This window comes from Asparagus officinalis, chromosome 2 (genome assembly GCF_001876935.1).
Source record: "Asparagus officinalis chromosome 2, Aspof.V1, whole genome shotgun sequence".
Taxonomy (NCBI): domain Eukaryota; kingdom Viridiplantae; phylum Streptophyta; class Magnoliopsida; order Asparagales; family Asparagaceae; genus Asparagus; species Asparagus officinalis.
In genome coordinates this window covers 36,829,863-36,848,000 of record NC_033795.1, presented here as the reverse complement: position 1 = coordinate 36,848,000, position 18,138 = coordinate 36,829,863, and the positions used below count along the sequence as shown (strand labels likewise).

Sequence of the window (18,138 nt, the reverse complement as noted above, 5' to 3'; positions counted from 1 at the left end):
CAACTAGATTACAAAACTTGTACTATTTTTTACTATAAAATACAAAAGGAAAAAAAAAAGTCATAACTGCTTATGATTTCTCATTAAAATTCACCAGAAAGTACCTCATATTTTGTGAGGGGCTCCTTATATTGAGACGACAAACATGAGTTACTGCTTCTCAAGGACTTGGGATGCTTCTATTCAGCAAGTTCAGCAGCGAGGTAATTCTAGATTTCATTGAAGATTAAGACCACTACGCATGATGGAGAGATTACTTTTCCAAATTTACTACGAGAAGAGCAAGAGTAATTACTACACATCACAATAGAGCCAGCCAGAAATATGGGCATTGACCAAGGTACTGTGGTAATTGTAGTATATCAAACGAGATCATAGTGATCTCTTGTAGCATAATACGTCAGATAGATAACATGAAAACAAAATAGACAAAATCTAAGAGGTTTAACTTTTTTGACAAAAGTACTAAAGTGAAGTCCGCATCAAGTATAGACGAGGTAAAATATTTTTTTCATCCACACAGGCAACATAGACATATGCCATACAAATCTATCGACCCAAAAAAATTGGTAAGCGAGTAGCGTTGATGCCTCTTTATCGCCTCCACAAAGGCTTTTCATGGACATATGCTCTGGCAAGATTCATGAGCGCTCAAAATGTGCCGGAATTTCGACTCAGGTTGCGGTATACTTGTGTTAAGCAGTAGCTGCAAATTTAGTTACCAGTCATGTTAAGAGTTAAATGCCTTTCATAGTTGTCACCAGATATTACTAATCCGTTGCAACTAGTCTAATAACAAAAAATTATCAGCAGCAAACACATTTCAACAATTACTGATCATTGTAGACATCGTTTTGTCATGCCTCGGTATATACAGGTGAAAGTTGCAGACTGATGATTATGCTCCACCTACATCAATGGAGTACATTTTCAAAAATAAAAAAATATGACGATTAAGACCGAACAAGCATTCAAAACAAGCATTCGAAGGCCAAATATTCACGTGGATAGAAGTGTTAAAATTAATCTCAATAATATTCTCCCCTTTTGTTATTAGAGGGGTTATTCATTGGTGTAAATATTGGGATATTGGGATAATTTTTGGAACAATACTTTTTGGTGTCATTCATTGGAGTAATTGGGTATGGATTTAACTTTTTAGTATTATTGGTTTTTTGGGATAATTGTGGGACAAATACTCCACATTTGCTAAAATTACCCCAGCTATATAAAGACCCCTCAGACCCCACCCTCAAAATTAACCCAAATCGCTTACTGGAACAACATGGGGTAATCCTGCCCTCTCAACCTCCCTACAGTGTCTCTTCTTCTTCCATCGCATTCTTCAAGCGACCTCCCTCTCGTCGCCGGCAGTCTCCATCGAGGTGGCACTATGCTAGGACTGCGACGAGAAAGTGCACGCCGCCAACAAGCTCGCCGGAAAACACCAGCGGGTCACCTTAATCTCCACTGTGTTGCCATCACGAGTCCCAAAGTGAGATATTTGCTAGGTACGTAGTAGATCAGTTCTAGACTTCTAGTCGAAGTCGGCATCAAAGCTAGAATTTTGTATTGTTTAGAGTCTCAGATTTGATCGTCCACCTTAGCCATAATTCGAAGTTTGTGTAAGTGGGATTTGTTGGCAGCGACTTTAGTCCTAGAACCCTAACCTCTACTAAAGATCAATTTTGTACCAATTCATAGATGGTCTTAATATTTGCGTAATCTAGATTTGGATCCCATTGGATATGTATTTAAAATAAGCATTGCGATGGAGGAACAATTTGGTAAATTTTGTAACAAATCAAATTGTAACAGTTGTCGATCTTTTCCATCACTTTGAAGAGGTATTGTGGCAGTGCAAGATGCCTCAACTAGTATGTTAGATGCAGATAGATTTGTGGCGGTATTGCAGTTTTAGTTTATCCTTCATTCACTCATTTTTGTCCCATCAAATTTTGTAATAACAATTTGGTTTCTGTTGATTTTGGGTAGATATGTATAGAAGAAATAAAAACTGTTAGCCATTATTTATGTGAAACATGTGATGTATCATGTTTGGATTGATTGAAAAACTTGTGAAATTGTTATAATTAAGATTTTATTTATTAGCCATTGGATTCTAGATCAAAGTTTGTTAGCCATTGGATTATATTTGTTATAATTAAGACTAAGACTTCATTATATAATTGAAGTTTTCTTGATTCTATATTTGAACTCTTACATGTGCATACTACATAAAGCTATAGTCTTATCAAATGAATTTTGGTCATTATTGATATTTGCGTTGTAGGATGAATTTTGCTTATGAAACTCAAACTGTGGAAGAATACTCTCAAGATGGTGAGAGGGCCAAAAAAGCTGTGACTATGTAATATGGTCAGAGCAAGAGAATAGAGAGCTACTAAGGCTTTTTAGTGGAGGTGAAGAATAGCAACAAGATGAATAATGCACCTTCAAGAAATATACCATCACTCGAAATGTGTTGTCATTCATGAATGCTAAATTTGGAAGAACTTCTAAATTTAATCATATAAAGAATAAGATCAAGAGTTGGAAGAGAAAGATTGAACCAATTGAATTACTATTGAGGAACAATTCCGAGTTTGGTTGGGACCCAATATCTCAATGAATTACTTGTTCCGTTAAGGTGTGGAAAAATTACAAACATGCTGGATTCTAAATTACCCAAAGTTTCTAACTACATAATATATTGTTATGTTTGCTTAATTACAAAAAAATTAATTTGTTATCTTTGTTTTTTAACAGACTCATCCTAATACACCAATGCTTAAAAATAAGTTGTTTGAAAATTTTGAGGATATGCAGATGGTGGTGGGTAGCCACTCAGCTAGTGGGAGAGCTGCTGGAGGCTTAGGAAGTGAGGGTGTAGAGAGTACGCCATTACATAATGCATTGTGTGAGGGTATATTTGATGATGACATTGGACTCGATGCTATGGGTTAAGAAGAACCTACCCAACCACCAGTAGATCCTCCACCACCTCCCCCCAATAGCACTCCAGGTCCTGTCACTCCCGTGGCTGAATTTGTACCATCGACCGCTAGCACTAGCAGAAATGTTCGTAGAGCACCTTCCCACACCACCGCCTCTGCATTGTCTCAACTCGCTGTGCAAAAAATGTCGAGTGGAATTACAATTATAAGTAAGGCTTTACAAGAGTTAGTCACAGACGTGAGGTTGTTACGAAGCCGTAACCAACCGTGGGTCGAGGGAGTTGCTTCAATTCCAAAATTTACCGATAAAGAACGATTGACTGCCCTTAGACAAAATATTTCCGTGAAGGATATGTTTGTGAAGATGAATGATGGTCAAAGGAGAAGGTTTATGATTTGGCGACTAACCGGAGTATTTCCAAATGACGACAATCACTATGCTTATTAATGACTATGCTTGTGGGCCGTAATTTGATGACTACTCTTTGGGAGTTGTATTTTTGGGAACATAGATGCTGTTAGTTATAATGCTTTTAGACGTTTATGCTAAGAACCAAGGTTATCGATAGCGGATAGCGTCGCGTAGCAGTGAGGCATCGCTAAGGCTATTTCGGGCTATTGCGGTAAAATAGCGGTAAAAAACGTAAAGTCAAAAAGCGATCTAATTTATAGATATGTATAAATACTAAAAATAATAATTTAAAAAAAATCTAAGAAATCTAAAAGTACATATTGGGTGATTTAAAGAGATCCTAAACATGAGATAGACATGTAATCATCACGTAATACCGAAGATGACTGGATGAGTCAAAAAGTCAGTCGTCTTTGAGAAGAAGAGCTTAGCGGTGACAGGACTGTCCTAAGAGGAGCTCATGGTGAAGGAGGTGAGAGGAAGTATCAAGGTAGGTGTCAGAGGCTATGAGAGATGGTGGAAGTATGCTGAAAATCACAGGAGACGGTGGAATGCAATGGTCAAGAGTTGAGTTTAATTTTAAAAAAAATAAACCTCGAACTGCTTTTAAATAGCAGTCAAAAAACAAATTTCGAATGCAATCGCTCACTATTTACCATTATGACACACTATTATCCGTTTTTGCGAACACATATTTCGTAATATGTCACCGCTATTGCGCGATAGCGTAGCGGGCGATAGCGTCGCGGGAAGGGACCGCTAACGCTATTAGCGCCGCTATTGCGGGGCTATTTACCGCTATTTATAACAGTGCTAAGAACATGAATGCTTTGATGACTACATGGTTTTAAATATCATTGTTGTACATATATATGTATGCTAAGCACATGAATGCTTTGAATGACAATTTATATGTGTGAGCTCAAAAGATGATTATATGCTTTTCTACTGTTTATACCTTACTGAAATGCTAAATGGGAAGAGTAAATCTTATTTCTAACAAGTATCATAATGGCAATTACCTCTAGCACTATGTTTTGATTTCATGATTAATACAGGATGGAAAATAATCAAAATGTCTCTATTTTGCTATTTTATGAGGATATTGCTGATTATCTCCTCATTCGCATTATCGACATGGTTGTACAAATGGGAGGTCTAGTCACGAGTATCTCACTTCACATATCACAAGAGGAGTTAAATCTACGCATCTCCCAACTCAGACATGGCATTACGGACCTTGGCCTTTAGACATGGCATTACGGACCTTGACCTTCAATTATTTTGCTATTTCCTTCTCATTGTTACTCAAAATCAACGATATTGCATCACCACTAAGAGGTTTGATCGATCCCAATTTGCAGTCAGTGTATGTTTCAATAAGGCACTACATGCTCTTGTGTCATTAGCCCCTTATATGATGGCTCTTCCTACCAATCCACCAGAAAATGTCACATCCAAATCTCATTTTCTTATTTCAATGTATTGAAATTTAAACACGCTATATAAGTTTTCATTCATTATTATTATATTTTTAAAGTCACATTTCATATATGTTAATGGGAATATATAACTGTATTGGTGCTATTGACGGGACCCACATTCTATGTATGGTGTATGACGAGGACCAAACCCCATATCATAATAGACATGGCTATATTACTCAAAGTATCCTTGCAGCATGCACATTATTTATGTCTTAGTGGGATGGGAGAGATCTGCCAATGATTCACGGGTCTTGAATGATGCAATGAGTAGAAGTGCATGCAGTCTTCCACTCCCAAATGGTAAATATTTTTTTTATCAAATTGTTAGATTTTATATTTATTGAATATAATTCTAAAAAAATGTTAATGTAGGTAAATTTTATCTAGTTAATTATGGTTATCCAAATAAGTTCTAATTCTTGGCTCCTTATCGGGGTACGATGTACCACCTTAAAGAGTTTGGCCCAGCTAACAAATGTCAACGACCACGCAATGCTCATGAGTTATTCAATCATCAACATGCATCTCTTAGAAATTGTATTGAACTTATCTTTGGCATTTTCAAGTCTAGTTTTACTATTTTAAGTCTCAACCTCCAGGTTTTCCATATGAGACTTAAAAAAGTATGATCTGGACATGTATCGGTCTGCATAATTTTCTAAAGATGACTTTGAAGTTTCTGATATTCCTCTAGAGGCACCACGCAACAATGTTGCTCCAATTAATAATGATTCTGATGAGGACAATGACCTACAAACTCAACAAGCACAGCTAACAGCTGCATCACATTGGAGAGAACAAATAGCAAACACAATGTGGGAGGATGGGACAAATATAGCCCAAGGAGTCTAGAGCAAAGTTATAAGCCGGTAGATTATATTTGTAATAATTAAGATTTAAGTTACTAAGACTTTATTTGTAATAATTGAGACTTTATTATCATCATTGTAATAAATATAGGAATGATTAAATAATTATTGCAATTAAAAATTTTGTTAATATAGCATAATAGTTAAAATAAACATCAAAATTTTCAAAGATTGATTAATATTAATATTATTAATATTATTATATTATTTTTAATATTTTATATTAAAATATCTTAAAAATAATATTATATATTATTAATATTATTATTTATTTAATCATTTGATGTAATATCAAGTTAAACTTGAACTTAATTGATCTATAAATATCATATTATAAAAATATGTTATACTAATTATCCCAATCAAATTGTCTCATTATCCCATTTTACCTCACTTTATCCCACTCAAATTATCTCATTAGGTAAAATTCTCTCATTGGAACAACTTAACCCAATTTGCCTCAAAGTACCCCAATGAATAACCCTCCTAAGTATCTTTTAAACACCGCTTGGTCGCAGCAAGATATGAATAACCTTGGACCTAGAATAGGTTGCCTCATCAACCTTAGGAAGCATTAGATAGAATTGACAGAAGTCACTTTCCGTACATAAATATTCAACCTAAAAGCTACAAGAGGTCAACTTTGGGTCTGGCCAAATCCAGACCCAACCTTTTCAAGTCATTTCTCATCTAAATCTAATCTATTCACTAGGCAGGTTGGGCAACTTTTTGCTTTTTGAGGGGTGGGGTTTGGGGTTTTTTGTTTTGTTTTGGAAGGGTGGGGTGTGGGGGAATCAAGTCAGTGTTATGGTGGGGTGGATCGATTACATTATGATTGATATTATTGAACAGTAAAGTAATTTTTTAAACTAGCTTTTTTAGGGAGTTTTCAACGCTTGTCAGAATATCATCAGCTCGGGTCAAATTTTCTAGATCCATATCCTAAAACGTCAAAGTTTTAGTCTACATTTAGGTCCCCATAAAAAACCCATTTGTCTAGAATACATATACAGGTTTGAGAAAACATCAGCTCAGGAAAAGATTGAAACCATTCGCAATCTTCATTTGGAGACAATAGCAAATTTATAGCACCCACCATGTATGACACTTGAATTCTACAAACTACACTAAAAATCAGCTCAGAACAATAGTCTACTTAAATGTCTGCATACAATTCACAGTCCATTATTTTACTAATCATAAATTTGTTCTGTTTCATGCTAAAGTTAGTTATTCATAGATCATATATTGCTGCCTATCCAGTTTTGCTATCTAAACCATTCTCAACGGTCTTTAGGTTGTGAATCAATATGCAGCCCCCAGCATTATAATAAAATGGTTACTAGTTATGTTTCACGCTAGGGGTGTGCAACGGTCAGTTCGGTTCGGTTTTTTCCAAAATTTGAACCGAACCGAACCGCCTATAATTCAAAATCGAACCGAATTGTTGCAAGTCGGTTCGGTGCGGTTCGGTTTGTTCGGTTCTAACTTCATGAAATTTCTTATCAAACAACAAATTGTGTTAAAGAAAAAAAAAGGTATCAACAAAATAAGAGATTATGAAACATTACACACTGATATAATGATATTGTTTTTAACCCGTAATGATTCAGAAAATTCGGTCGGTTCGGGTCGGTTCGGGTTGAAAAGTTTTCAAACCGACCCGAACCGTCCTACTCATAAAACCGATTTTTTCGGGTCGGTTCGGTCGGTTTTTTCGGTTTGAACCGAACCATGCTCAGCCCTATTTCACGCCGAAGTTTGTTATTCATAGATCATATATTGCTTCCCATCCAGTTTTGCTCTCTACACCATTCCAACCTTCTTTAGGTTGGGAATCCAGTGTTTTAAATATCGGCCGACATGTCATGTCGGACATGTCGGTCGATATATCGGATTGAGGGGTCGAGCGACACGAATCGGGGAATTTTAAATCGCATGTCGTTTTTCAGGGAGATATCGGATACATCGGCGAAATATCGGCCATGTCAGCCGATTTTTCATGTTTGAAAAATCAGTCGATAAGCCCATTTATCGGTTCAAAGGTTTGGGTTTGGGTTTGGTTTGGGTTCGAAACCCATTTGACCCTTTTATCGGATATAGGAGGATCTTTTCGAACCCGATAGACACCGATCATATCATAGGAAAGAAAAGAAAAACCCTAGGGCTCGCGATCTTCGTCGTTTTGCTTTCGTGGTCCTCGGCTTCTCCTCTCATCCTCACAGCGCCGCCTTCTCTTCTCTTTCTTCCCTACGCCATCGGGTCCTCACATCGCTGGTAAGCCTCCCTGTCCTCGGCTTCTCTCATCCTCACAGCGCCGCCTTCTCCTCTCTTTCTTCCCTATGCCATCGGAGCCTCGGAGGGTCCTCACAGCACTGGTAACTAGTAAACCTCTCCCCCCCTCTCCCTCTCTCACTAATGACTTCTTTTGTTTACATTTTTTTCACTTAAGCCTCCCTGACCTCTACCTCTCTCTCTCATGACCCTTTTTCTGTTTGCATTTTTTCAGACTTTCAGTTTGTGCTGTTGTTGAGTCGCTGACTGCTAAGTAAAAGGAATTGTTGATTTTTACTTTTTTATGTCTAGTCTATAAAATTTATAAATCGCTGACTGCTAAGTAAAAGGAATTGTTGATTTTTACTTTTTTATGTCTAGTCTATAAAATTTATAAAATATGCTTATATTGAATTTAGGAATGCTTAGATTACATTTAAGACATGATATTATACATATGCGCATCATCTTATATGGCAATCTGATATTTAGTCCATGTCCCCCGATATATCCCCAATTTCCGCTATCCGACATGGATTTTAGCCATCCGACATGAATCCGACATCCGATATTTAAAACCTTGTGAGAATCTAATATGTAGTCCCCGTTATTATAAGAAAATGGTTGTTGGTTTACATTATTTAGCTTACTTTTGAAGCCTATATATCCTCAGATGCTTATTGTTAGTTCAACATGTTCAGTTGTATTATGCATTAAATACTCTTGAATGACAGAAGGGTGCTTTCTCCCACATTTTACCCAAAACAAAAAAAAAACTAAAAAAAGGATACCTTTGGGAGAAGGCTCATCCTGGGGCTTCATTGCTGGAAATAAAAGAACCTCCTGCAACCGAAAAGTTCAATGAAGAATTTACCATGAATTTTATCATCTATTAATTACATTAAATCAATATAAAATTGTAGCAGAAACAAAGAAGAAACCTTTATGTTATGTGAGTCTGTAAATAGCATTGTGAGGCGATCTATTCCCAACCCCCAACCGCCAGTTGGAGGCAAACCATATTCAAGAGCAGTACAAAATGTTTCATCTAAAGCCATGGCCTCATCATCACCTGATTGCCGATCCTTAAACAGTTACATAATAAAAATAATTAGAAAATGATAACATCTCTATCAAGACTTTGTTACATGGTACATTTAATATAGATATACATAAGAGTTCAAAACTAGGCTATCCAACTGTTACCTTCAACTGTTCTGCAAAACGTTCACGCTGCACAACTGGATCATTTAATTCCGTATATGCATTGCATACCTGGACATTACATAATGATAATTATTATGAAAATGCAGAAGTTATTTCCAAATGAAAGTTCTTACGCTAACATACCTCACGTTTGTTTATGAACAATTCAAACCGCTCGGTTAAACCAGGTCTTGATCTGTGCCATTTTGCTAATGGACTCATAATCTCTGGATGATTGATGATAAAAGTAGGGTTCATACATGTCTCCTCCAGAAAATGTCCAACAAACTGTCACCAAACACAAATAAAGACATTATGATAAAACATCAACAGAAAAAATTGCATATGATAGAATTTTTATAAACTATGATAAGAAAATAAATCATCACAAACTGTAGATAGAAATTTATCTAACATATTCATACTGAATTGTTCCATATTTGCTACGTGGATCTGAGTGTCTATGAAGCAACGACACTCCAAAACAAGCCCCGAGTCCGTCTCCGACGCACGTCGGACGCAGACATGCGTTCGACACGCGTCGGACACGCGATCAACGTCGCCGACACGGGTCAACGCTCCAACTCGCGGCCGACACGCTCTCGACACTGATGAATTGTTCCTGACACGGTTGGGAGGCGAAAAAAAAGAGAACCCGAAACCCAAACCCAAACCCTAGTTTTCACTCACCCGATCGGCTCATCCTCTCTCTCTCTCTATTCCGACACGACGGAAAAGAACGTCGCCACAAGTTCAGCTCGTCCTCGTCCTCATCGGCAGTCCAATCTCGGCTCGTCCTCGTCCTCGTCTTCGTCGGCTCGTCCTCTCTCCCTCGATCTCTCGCCGGCTAGGTCAACCTCTCCCTCGATCTCTCCCTCTCTCTCTCTCTCTCTGATTCTTCATCTCTCTCTCTCTCCCTCGATCTCTCTCTCTGATTCTCTCTCTCTGTTTTGTGCGACAGCTAGCGTGACTTATGTGCAGCCATGTGCGGTGCTTCTGGAATCACGTGGGAGAGAGTGGGGCTTTTGAGATATTTTGTTTATTATATTCTAAATATTAAGATTTAGGGGGGAGAAAAGGAATATAAATTAGTTTGATTGAGCTTGTTGGGGTTAGCTTTTAGAAATGCGAGGTCATGGGTGGTCGGATGCAGCGAAAAAGTTTGTTTTGATGTTTCGGGGACCGGGACACGTGTGCGTCACTGGTCTTTCAAATGAGAGACTTCAGAGAATGCGATATGTACGAATTTTAAACGTGTTAGTAGCTTACTATTTTGTGTTTGAGGATTAAATTTTAGTTTGTTGTTTGAATTTTATAAATTTATCTATATATAATAATAATATTAAAAAAGTCTATCTGTGTCGCCGAGTCCTATTTTTTTGGGTTTTGCCGAGTCCGTGTCCGTGTCGTGTCTGTGTCGGCGTGTCCGTGTCCGTGTCGTGTCCGTGTCGGCGTGTCTGTGTCCGTGCTTCATTGTTGAGTGTGACCATTCCATGTTGGCAAAGCAATTCAGCATGAGAAGGTGTACATTGTGCAGTTTATTTGTACAAAGTGATCTCAAGAAATACCTAACATTTGACAGCCGACAGATGACAAACTCACGCGTTACTTACTAACTAATGCTCATTTCGTTGTAATTTTTTTGAAATTAAAGATTAAAAACTTATCAGGAAAATAGGTAGCCCCGGCCCCCCTATAACAGTCTACCGAACAAAAGGTGAAACATTAAAGTGCTAATGCTTCTGTTCACGTCTTCTGCTTCTAGTGCTACTGCAATTCACATGGCCCATGTGGCATTGCAGATAACACTGAGCAATAGTTTTCCATAACAAGAACCAACGTAAGTGAAACATTAAAGTGCTAATGCTTCTGTTCACGTCTTCTGCTTCTAATGGCTACTGCAATTCACATGGCCCATGTGGCATTGCAGATAACATTGAGTAATAGTTTTCCATAACAAGAACCAACATAAGGCTCACAGCTAGACAAGCTGAAATTTAGTTGACTATTAACTTATACTACCTCATAGAAGGTTGCTGACACTAAGTCGCTTCCTATTCAATAAGATTCCAGTAGACTTAACCAAGACATGCTAGAGGTGAGATTCAACACAGTAAGATTACCAGTTCAATGTAACAGCATCTGGGAAAACATACTCAACAGGCATGTTCTGGGAATCATTTTCAAGACCCCAACAAATTTTGGACCACAGTTGATAGACATGATAATCCTCGGCATAATCCAAAGAAAGGATTGTAAAAAAAAAATAGTTTGAACCAGATGTAATCAGTCTTAACTCTCATATGTTAGTAGCACTGCTAGTAAGCATGCTGACAGCATTTCCAGTAGAGAACTAGAAACTCTCAGTCATAAATATATACAGTCCAAGAACAATTCTACCATACTACAGAAGAAGCCAAGAACCAATCTATTCAGACTACAAGAAGAAACCTTCAGTTCTACTCAACCGGCTAAAGAAAATTTTATTTAGAAACAATCAAAACCCCATATGGCAATCACAACAAGAAGCCTTTATCCCCACTTTTTGGGTTCAGCTACATGAGTCCAATTCTTGCATTCCATCTTGTTAAGAGGCAACTCCAACTTCCTATGTGGTCAATATCACCCATTAAACCTTTGAACAATAAAATAATACTGAGATTTGTAACTTCCTCAAGGAAATGATACCACAAGTTACTTTTTGGTGATAGGAGTATGCTGGAAAAAGAACTCGAATAATCATATAAAGATGCATTGCGTGCATTTTTATAATTCTAAAGTTTTTGTCTTCATCATGAAGAGAATAACACATACTATTATGCTTCATGGTGAAATAACAAAGGTCATCACTTAATAAATTATAGAAAGAGTTGTTGGACACTAATTAAAGTACTCACCTTGTCCAACAATCTTGCAGTCGTCTGCGGTGGAGGACATTTGATATCAAACTTTTCACATGCCTTCAACAAATATTGATTTGCCTCTTCACTAGAAAGATCTCTTGGAATGTTGAGGTGGGCCATACTTTCCAAGCCCTCAATCATATCTATCTTCCTGATACAATGAGCCATTAAGAAAAACTCTTCCAATTAACATCTTAAAACACAGAAAACATAGCTTCCATAGATGTAGAATTGCACAGCATATTATAGTACCTGAATGGTGGGGTAAAGTCAATTTCAACTGGATCTTGGTCCGCACCATTGGCATGATATTTTATTTTATAGCCACCTGTTAGCTCCTTGACCATTCCTGTTTCAAAATTTCAAGTGGCCACTATCAAAATTTGGATACTCTTCATATTCCCACCAGTGCAAGTATTTTGAGTTCTATTCCATTTGTTACTTAATCAAAATTTTCAAGCTTTAACATGTTGGGTAGAAAACCTGCAACTATACAAAGGTTAATTTTAAGAAAAAAAGTTCCAACTACATCAAAATGCAAGTCTACCATCAGCAGAGTAACTTTTCTACATAAATGGGGTTCGTTTACACACGTCTTTAGAGCTTTAAATGCAGAGGGAGGCAGAAGTTTACATCTGACAGTCAACCCCCGGTAAACCCCCAAAAAATCAAATTTATACCTACGAGCTAGGAAGGAAGACATCAAGGAAACATGGATTCAAGGAAGATAAAAATGTCTTGCTGGACTCCAATTTAAGCTGGTGTAAATACTAAGAAAATTTTAAGAATCTAAAATACACCTAGGCTAAGGAGTTTATATAAATCTTGATGACATAGAAAGTTGTAGGGTAATAACCAAAAAGAGCATGCCTATAAAATGAAATGTCATGTTTACCAGATAGCATTTGTTCAGTAAGTGTCATCAAATCATTATAATCGGCAAAAGCCATATAAAATTCACATGTAGTGAATTCAGGATTGTGGGTCAAATCAATCCCTTCATTTCTAAATTGCTTCCCAATCTCATAAACACGGTCCAGACCACCCACAACCAGCTCCTTCAGATAAAGCTCCGGAGCAATGCGCATAAACAACTTCATGTTCAATTCATTGTGATGGGTAACAAAAGGTCTGGCAGCTGCACCCCCAGCAATCATGTTCATCATGGGTGTTTCTACCTGAATATGCAGCACAACATACAGGTCAGATTATATGAATTAGACAAAGACCAGATAAAAATTCACATGTAGCTACAAAAATGGATCCATAACAAACCTCCAAGAAATTGAGATTGTCCAAAAAACCTCTGATATAAGAAATAACCCTTGCTCTGGTCTTAAATATTTGCCTAACCTCACTGTTCAACATCAGATCTAGATATCTTTGACGATAACGAGTTTCCTATTACCAGACGAAGCAAAATATCAATAAATTTGGATGTAGATTAATTATTAAATATGCGGTAGGTGGGTGGTCATGAAAAATTAACAGAAAGAATTTATTCACATAAAACCTAAAGAGAGTCTGACGGAACCTTTCTAAGAAAGAAAAGAAAACTGTAAACATACCTGATCTTTCAGCACATACGTTTCTGGGTTCCTAGTCATTCCTGGAACCCACTCAAATGTTGCCTTCACTTCTGGTTTCTGTAAACAACTCCATTCAGGCCTTTAAAAAGTAATATCTAGTACTCAGACGAATGTGTGTGCTTGTTTTCGTGCAGAGAGAGAGACAATGAAGCAAAACAGTAAAGAATTTATGTACATAAAAATATTAAAGAGTGTGATGGAGCCTTTCTAAGAAAATAACTGTAAAAATACCTGTTCTTTCAGCACATATGTTTCTGGATTCCTAGTCATTCCTGGAACCTGCTCAGATGTTGCCTTCGCTTCTGGTTTCTGTGAACAATTCCATTCAGGCATTTAAAAAGTAATATCTAATACTCACACGAATTTGTGTCTGCTTGTTTTCGTTGTAGAGAGAGAGAGAGTGATCCAATCAAAGATTTTATACCTTCGCAGAAGCATTTCCAGAGCCAGGTCCAGCTTTCTGCCTAGGCATCATATGAAGGCAAGGAGAAAGAACAATGAATTTTTTTGGGAAAATACTGAGCTCGCCTTTCTTACTCTTTCCTGCAAAAATTACAGGAGTATCATGAATATCACCAGGCAGCCTAACTTTTAATAACACATCACTGTTTAAATCAGCCACGCTACAAGTGAAGTGCTTTCAAATATTACCATATCATGGACTTTTTTCTCTGTGAAGTGTATTTCATCAACACATATCAAGTTTGTTCTTTTGTTATTGATTTGTATCGTTATTGCTACTTTGACAAATTCATTTATTTATTTACTAATTACTGCTACTGTTTAGTTATTATTACGACTACCACTATAATCATACTAGTATATTGATGATGATGTAGTGATGACGATGATGAAACATTATAAACCTGTAGAAAATTGCATCTCATGTTTTCATCCAAATACTAACTTGTTTCCCAATACATTGTAACAATAATGCACGTATTCTAACTGGATAAGGAAGATCTGAAAAAACCGACATTTATGCTATAAAATACAAATGCAATCTAAGCTGCATGCCACTTCTAGCAGGAAGTCGTACCCCTACCAGACACACACCATACCACACCCAACACTTCTTAGATGCTCCTTAAATAATAAATATATGCTTATATGTATTCAGATGTGTACACAGTTATACAATACATGTTCATTCTTCACGCTTTTTGGTCATATACTAACATACCTACACTTCACGTCCACTTTTGAAACTTGTTGGACAACGATCGAGTTCATTTTAGCCCATAATCAGTTAAGAACTATGATTGTCAATGGTTGTTTGCGTATCTAGCTCACAATTATGCTTTCAGCTCATGTCTTTCAGTTGTGTCTCTGTATCCTACATTTTATAAATTTGTCATGTCCCACACCCAGAACCGTATCCACACCTGTACCCATACCCATGCAACATAGGCGACAATCGATATTACATATGCAAAAAAATTCTTTGTGCTGCAGTACATGCAATAATATTATGAAAGTAAATAGATCTAACCTGGATAACCACAAATGCCGACAATATCACCTCGTTTCACACCAGCATGATACCTAGAAAATTCAGCTTCATCCATGCCTGACTCCCTATGGACAGCAAAACAAAAGCAGTTAACACAGGAAACAGGTAGCTCCACAATATTTATTGAACTTGTACATAACCATAATATTTAAAGATGTCAAATTAGAAGCCAGACATTTTCATTTATCAAAATATATATTGTGTAGCCATACCATGCAAGCAACTGTATGATTACTTCAAACATAACAAGAAACTCGAAGAAGAAATAAGGTTGTGAATCTCAAACAGTCAGAAACCTAGCAGGTTCAGGTTTGACTTCTCAGCGCATATGAGCTAATTGAACCCATATAGTTTTATTTCATTTCCTAATTCCTATCAAGATGTGTTACTGGCCATTACAGTGACTTCCTGTTGATACAGGTTCAGTTTGACCTCCACCCACAACATTTTCTTAAACCTATGATTTCAAAATACGAGTAAAGTTGTCATATTTAAACCGACATGAGGTATTGAACATAGCAAGTTTTCAAAATCTAGACATTATTACAAGGCTACATATGTATCTCTTGTAAATATATGTATATATAACTTGTAGCAAAATATAGCTCGGATGCTGCTAAAATATTTTTTTTTAAACATGATTTACATAACATGATTAATAAAACATTTTTTTGTCAAAGACGCCATAACATCTCCTTGTGTTGTGCATATTGTTAAATAGAATGACAGTTTACACATTTGTAAGTGTTGGACCTGTCAATGTAATTTTTTCAATTGGAAACTGTCTTACTGTTACATAACATCGCTTAAAACTTTATAGAAATAAACAACTCAGAACTTACAGTTTGGACTTGTGATTACTGTTCACATGGCCAATCACAACAATAAAGAAAACCATGTTAGGGTGAACCTGACATTAATCAGTGAACACGTTCTGTTGAACTGTCTGCTAGTGGACGAAGCTGACAACACAAACTTCATTCCTAACTCACAAGTTAATTCAAAATTCAGCAAAAACTATCTGCTGAGAATTTAAAAACGCCTGCAAATTAGTTGAATTTCTTTATCATTCCGTTGCGGGTAACCCCTAAACATATTCGTACAAAGCCAGGGCCATCTATACGGTGGAACTGCTATTCCATGCCATAATTCTACGAGATTGATACTATTGGTAGACATATTCTTATATTTCAGTCAAAGACTGAGCTTATATAACAATGTACTATGTACATACACAATAATTGCTAAACATAGTATTTTCCAGGTGTCATTATGTACTCAAGCAAACCGATAACTTATACTTGAAGATTCCAAACTTATGTACGCTAGATATATTTTTCGCAGTCCATAGTCAAAATGGCACCCAAACTAGGTGAACACCAATTCACCAATTTTAACTGGCAAATAGAACGATCAAAAAGTATATTGCATATAAACAAGCTCACATGCATTTCAACAAATTTGCTATTGTCTAAATCTAGAACTATAAAAGTAAAACGATTACTATAACTACAACATAAAAATTTATATGTCGGAGCAAAAGATAACTTAAACAAAATCAAGTGAAAAATACCTAACATCGGCCATGACCTGAACTTTAGCACCACCACCATAGAGGTCATAGAAGTAGAGCTTTGACGAAGCAGCTCGCTTGTTCATAATTCTCCCTAACAAAGTAAACATACATCATTAGAGAAGCTTGAAAGCAAGGAACAAAAATATATAACATAATCATTCTTTTTTAAGAATAATACCAGCTAAGCTAACTTCAACATCCTTAAGGTGTTCTCCGTCCCCCAAGCCTCCATATTCCTTAACATAATCCACAACAGATATGGAAACATGGAACTTATGTGGATAAGGGTTTGCTCCAGTTGCCTTAAGCGATGCAAGAACCTTCAGCCTATTCTCAAAGTATTGCTGCAATCATAAAGCCAAACAGCTAAATATACACCGCCAAATGTTTATCTTTCTTCAAAAGATTGCAATAAAGGTTAAATGAATCAGAGATAAAACCGTGGGGTCCATATCTTCATCATCGGCAGCAGAAGGCTTTGTTGATTGTGAACTTGGCATAACAGCAGCCTGAAAATTACAGTAAAACTTCAAATTATTTAAAAACCCTTTCATCTATAGTTATAATATTAGTGTAAATCACACTTTTAAGATTTTTTTTTCAAGATTAATGTGACTAAGCTTCATCCTCTTCAAATACCCACAAACCACATTGCAATTAAATATGACATGGAACGAATAAAAGCCAACAGCTCAAAATCAATTAATTCAAAAAAAAATTATAACCAACAAATGATAACCTTCTTTTTCTTCTCCTCTTCCTTGCGGCGCTTCTCTTCTTCTCTCTCCTTCTGCTTCTGCGCCTTCTTCAGAGCACTGACACAGAATCAAAAAAACACACAAATAAAATACTGAGAAAACAATAAAAGAAATGAAATCTATAGAGAGAATGCGAGAATGAGAAGAGATACTTTTTGCTGGGGGCTTCGGATGTGGTTGCGGGTGCGGGCGCGGAGTCCATGGAGAGATCTGAGACTAAATTGGTAGTGGCTTCGACCGCGTCCTCCATTAGAGATGAAGGCAAGAGATTAGATTGAAGAAGAGGGGATTTTGTTCGGGCTGCGCTAGGGTTTTGGAGGATTGAGACCAACCCTTAAATCTTTGGGCTTTTCAGTTCTAGCCCCCTAAATCATCGTTGTTTTGATATCAGACCCTCATATCTTCATATTTTGACATTAGTCCCCCCCAAATTGCATTAATACGATGCTATTTTAGTCCCTCTAATTGGTTAGGTTATAATGGTTAAGGAATATGACGTTGTCACGTTATGTTTAATATTTTTCTTGAACGGACCATTATATCCCTTAGTCCTAATACACAAAACCCGCAATTTTGTAGTTTCATGTAAAAACT

General features: G+C 36.8%; 1 protein-coding gene across 2 annotated transcripts; it reads right to left on the bottom strand.

Annotated features, from left to right (window-relative positions):
• On the bottom strand, positions 332-17,886 carry LOC109830660 (lysine--tRNA ligase). 2 transcript variants are annotated; one of them, XR_002244378.1, is made up of 19 exons: positions 17,697-17,886; positions 17,526-17,601; positions 17,227-17,295; positions 16,965-17,130; positions 16,784-16,877; positions 15,190-15,275; positions 14,122-14,240; positions 13,929-14,006; positions 13,677-13,754; positions 13,384-13,509; positions 13,004-13,286; positions 12,361-12,457; positions 12,103-12,259; positions 9,350-9,493; positions 9,206-9,274; positions 8,941-9,084; positions 8,791-8,842; positions 2,979-3,130; positions 332-706 (listed from the first exon to the last, which is right to left on the bottom strand). XR_002244378.1 is itself a non-coding variant. In XM_020397990.1 (18 exons), exons 1-18 carry the CDS (start codon positions 17,792-17,794, stop codon positions 696-698), a joined length of 1,947 nt encoding a protein of 648 aa, XP_020253579.1. In that variant the 5' UTR covers positions 17,795-17,885; the 3' UTR covers positions 332-695. The 2 variants fall into 2 exon arrangements, 1 of the variants encoding a protein (XP_020253579.1); XM_020397990.1 differs by lacking the exon at positions 2,979-3,130 and having other exon boundaries at positions 17,697-17,885.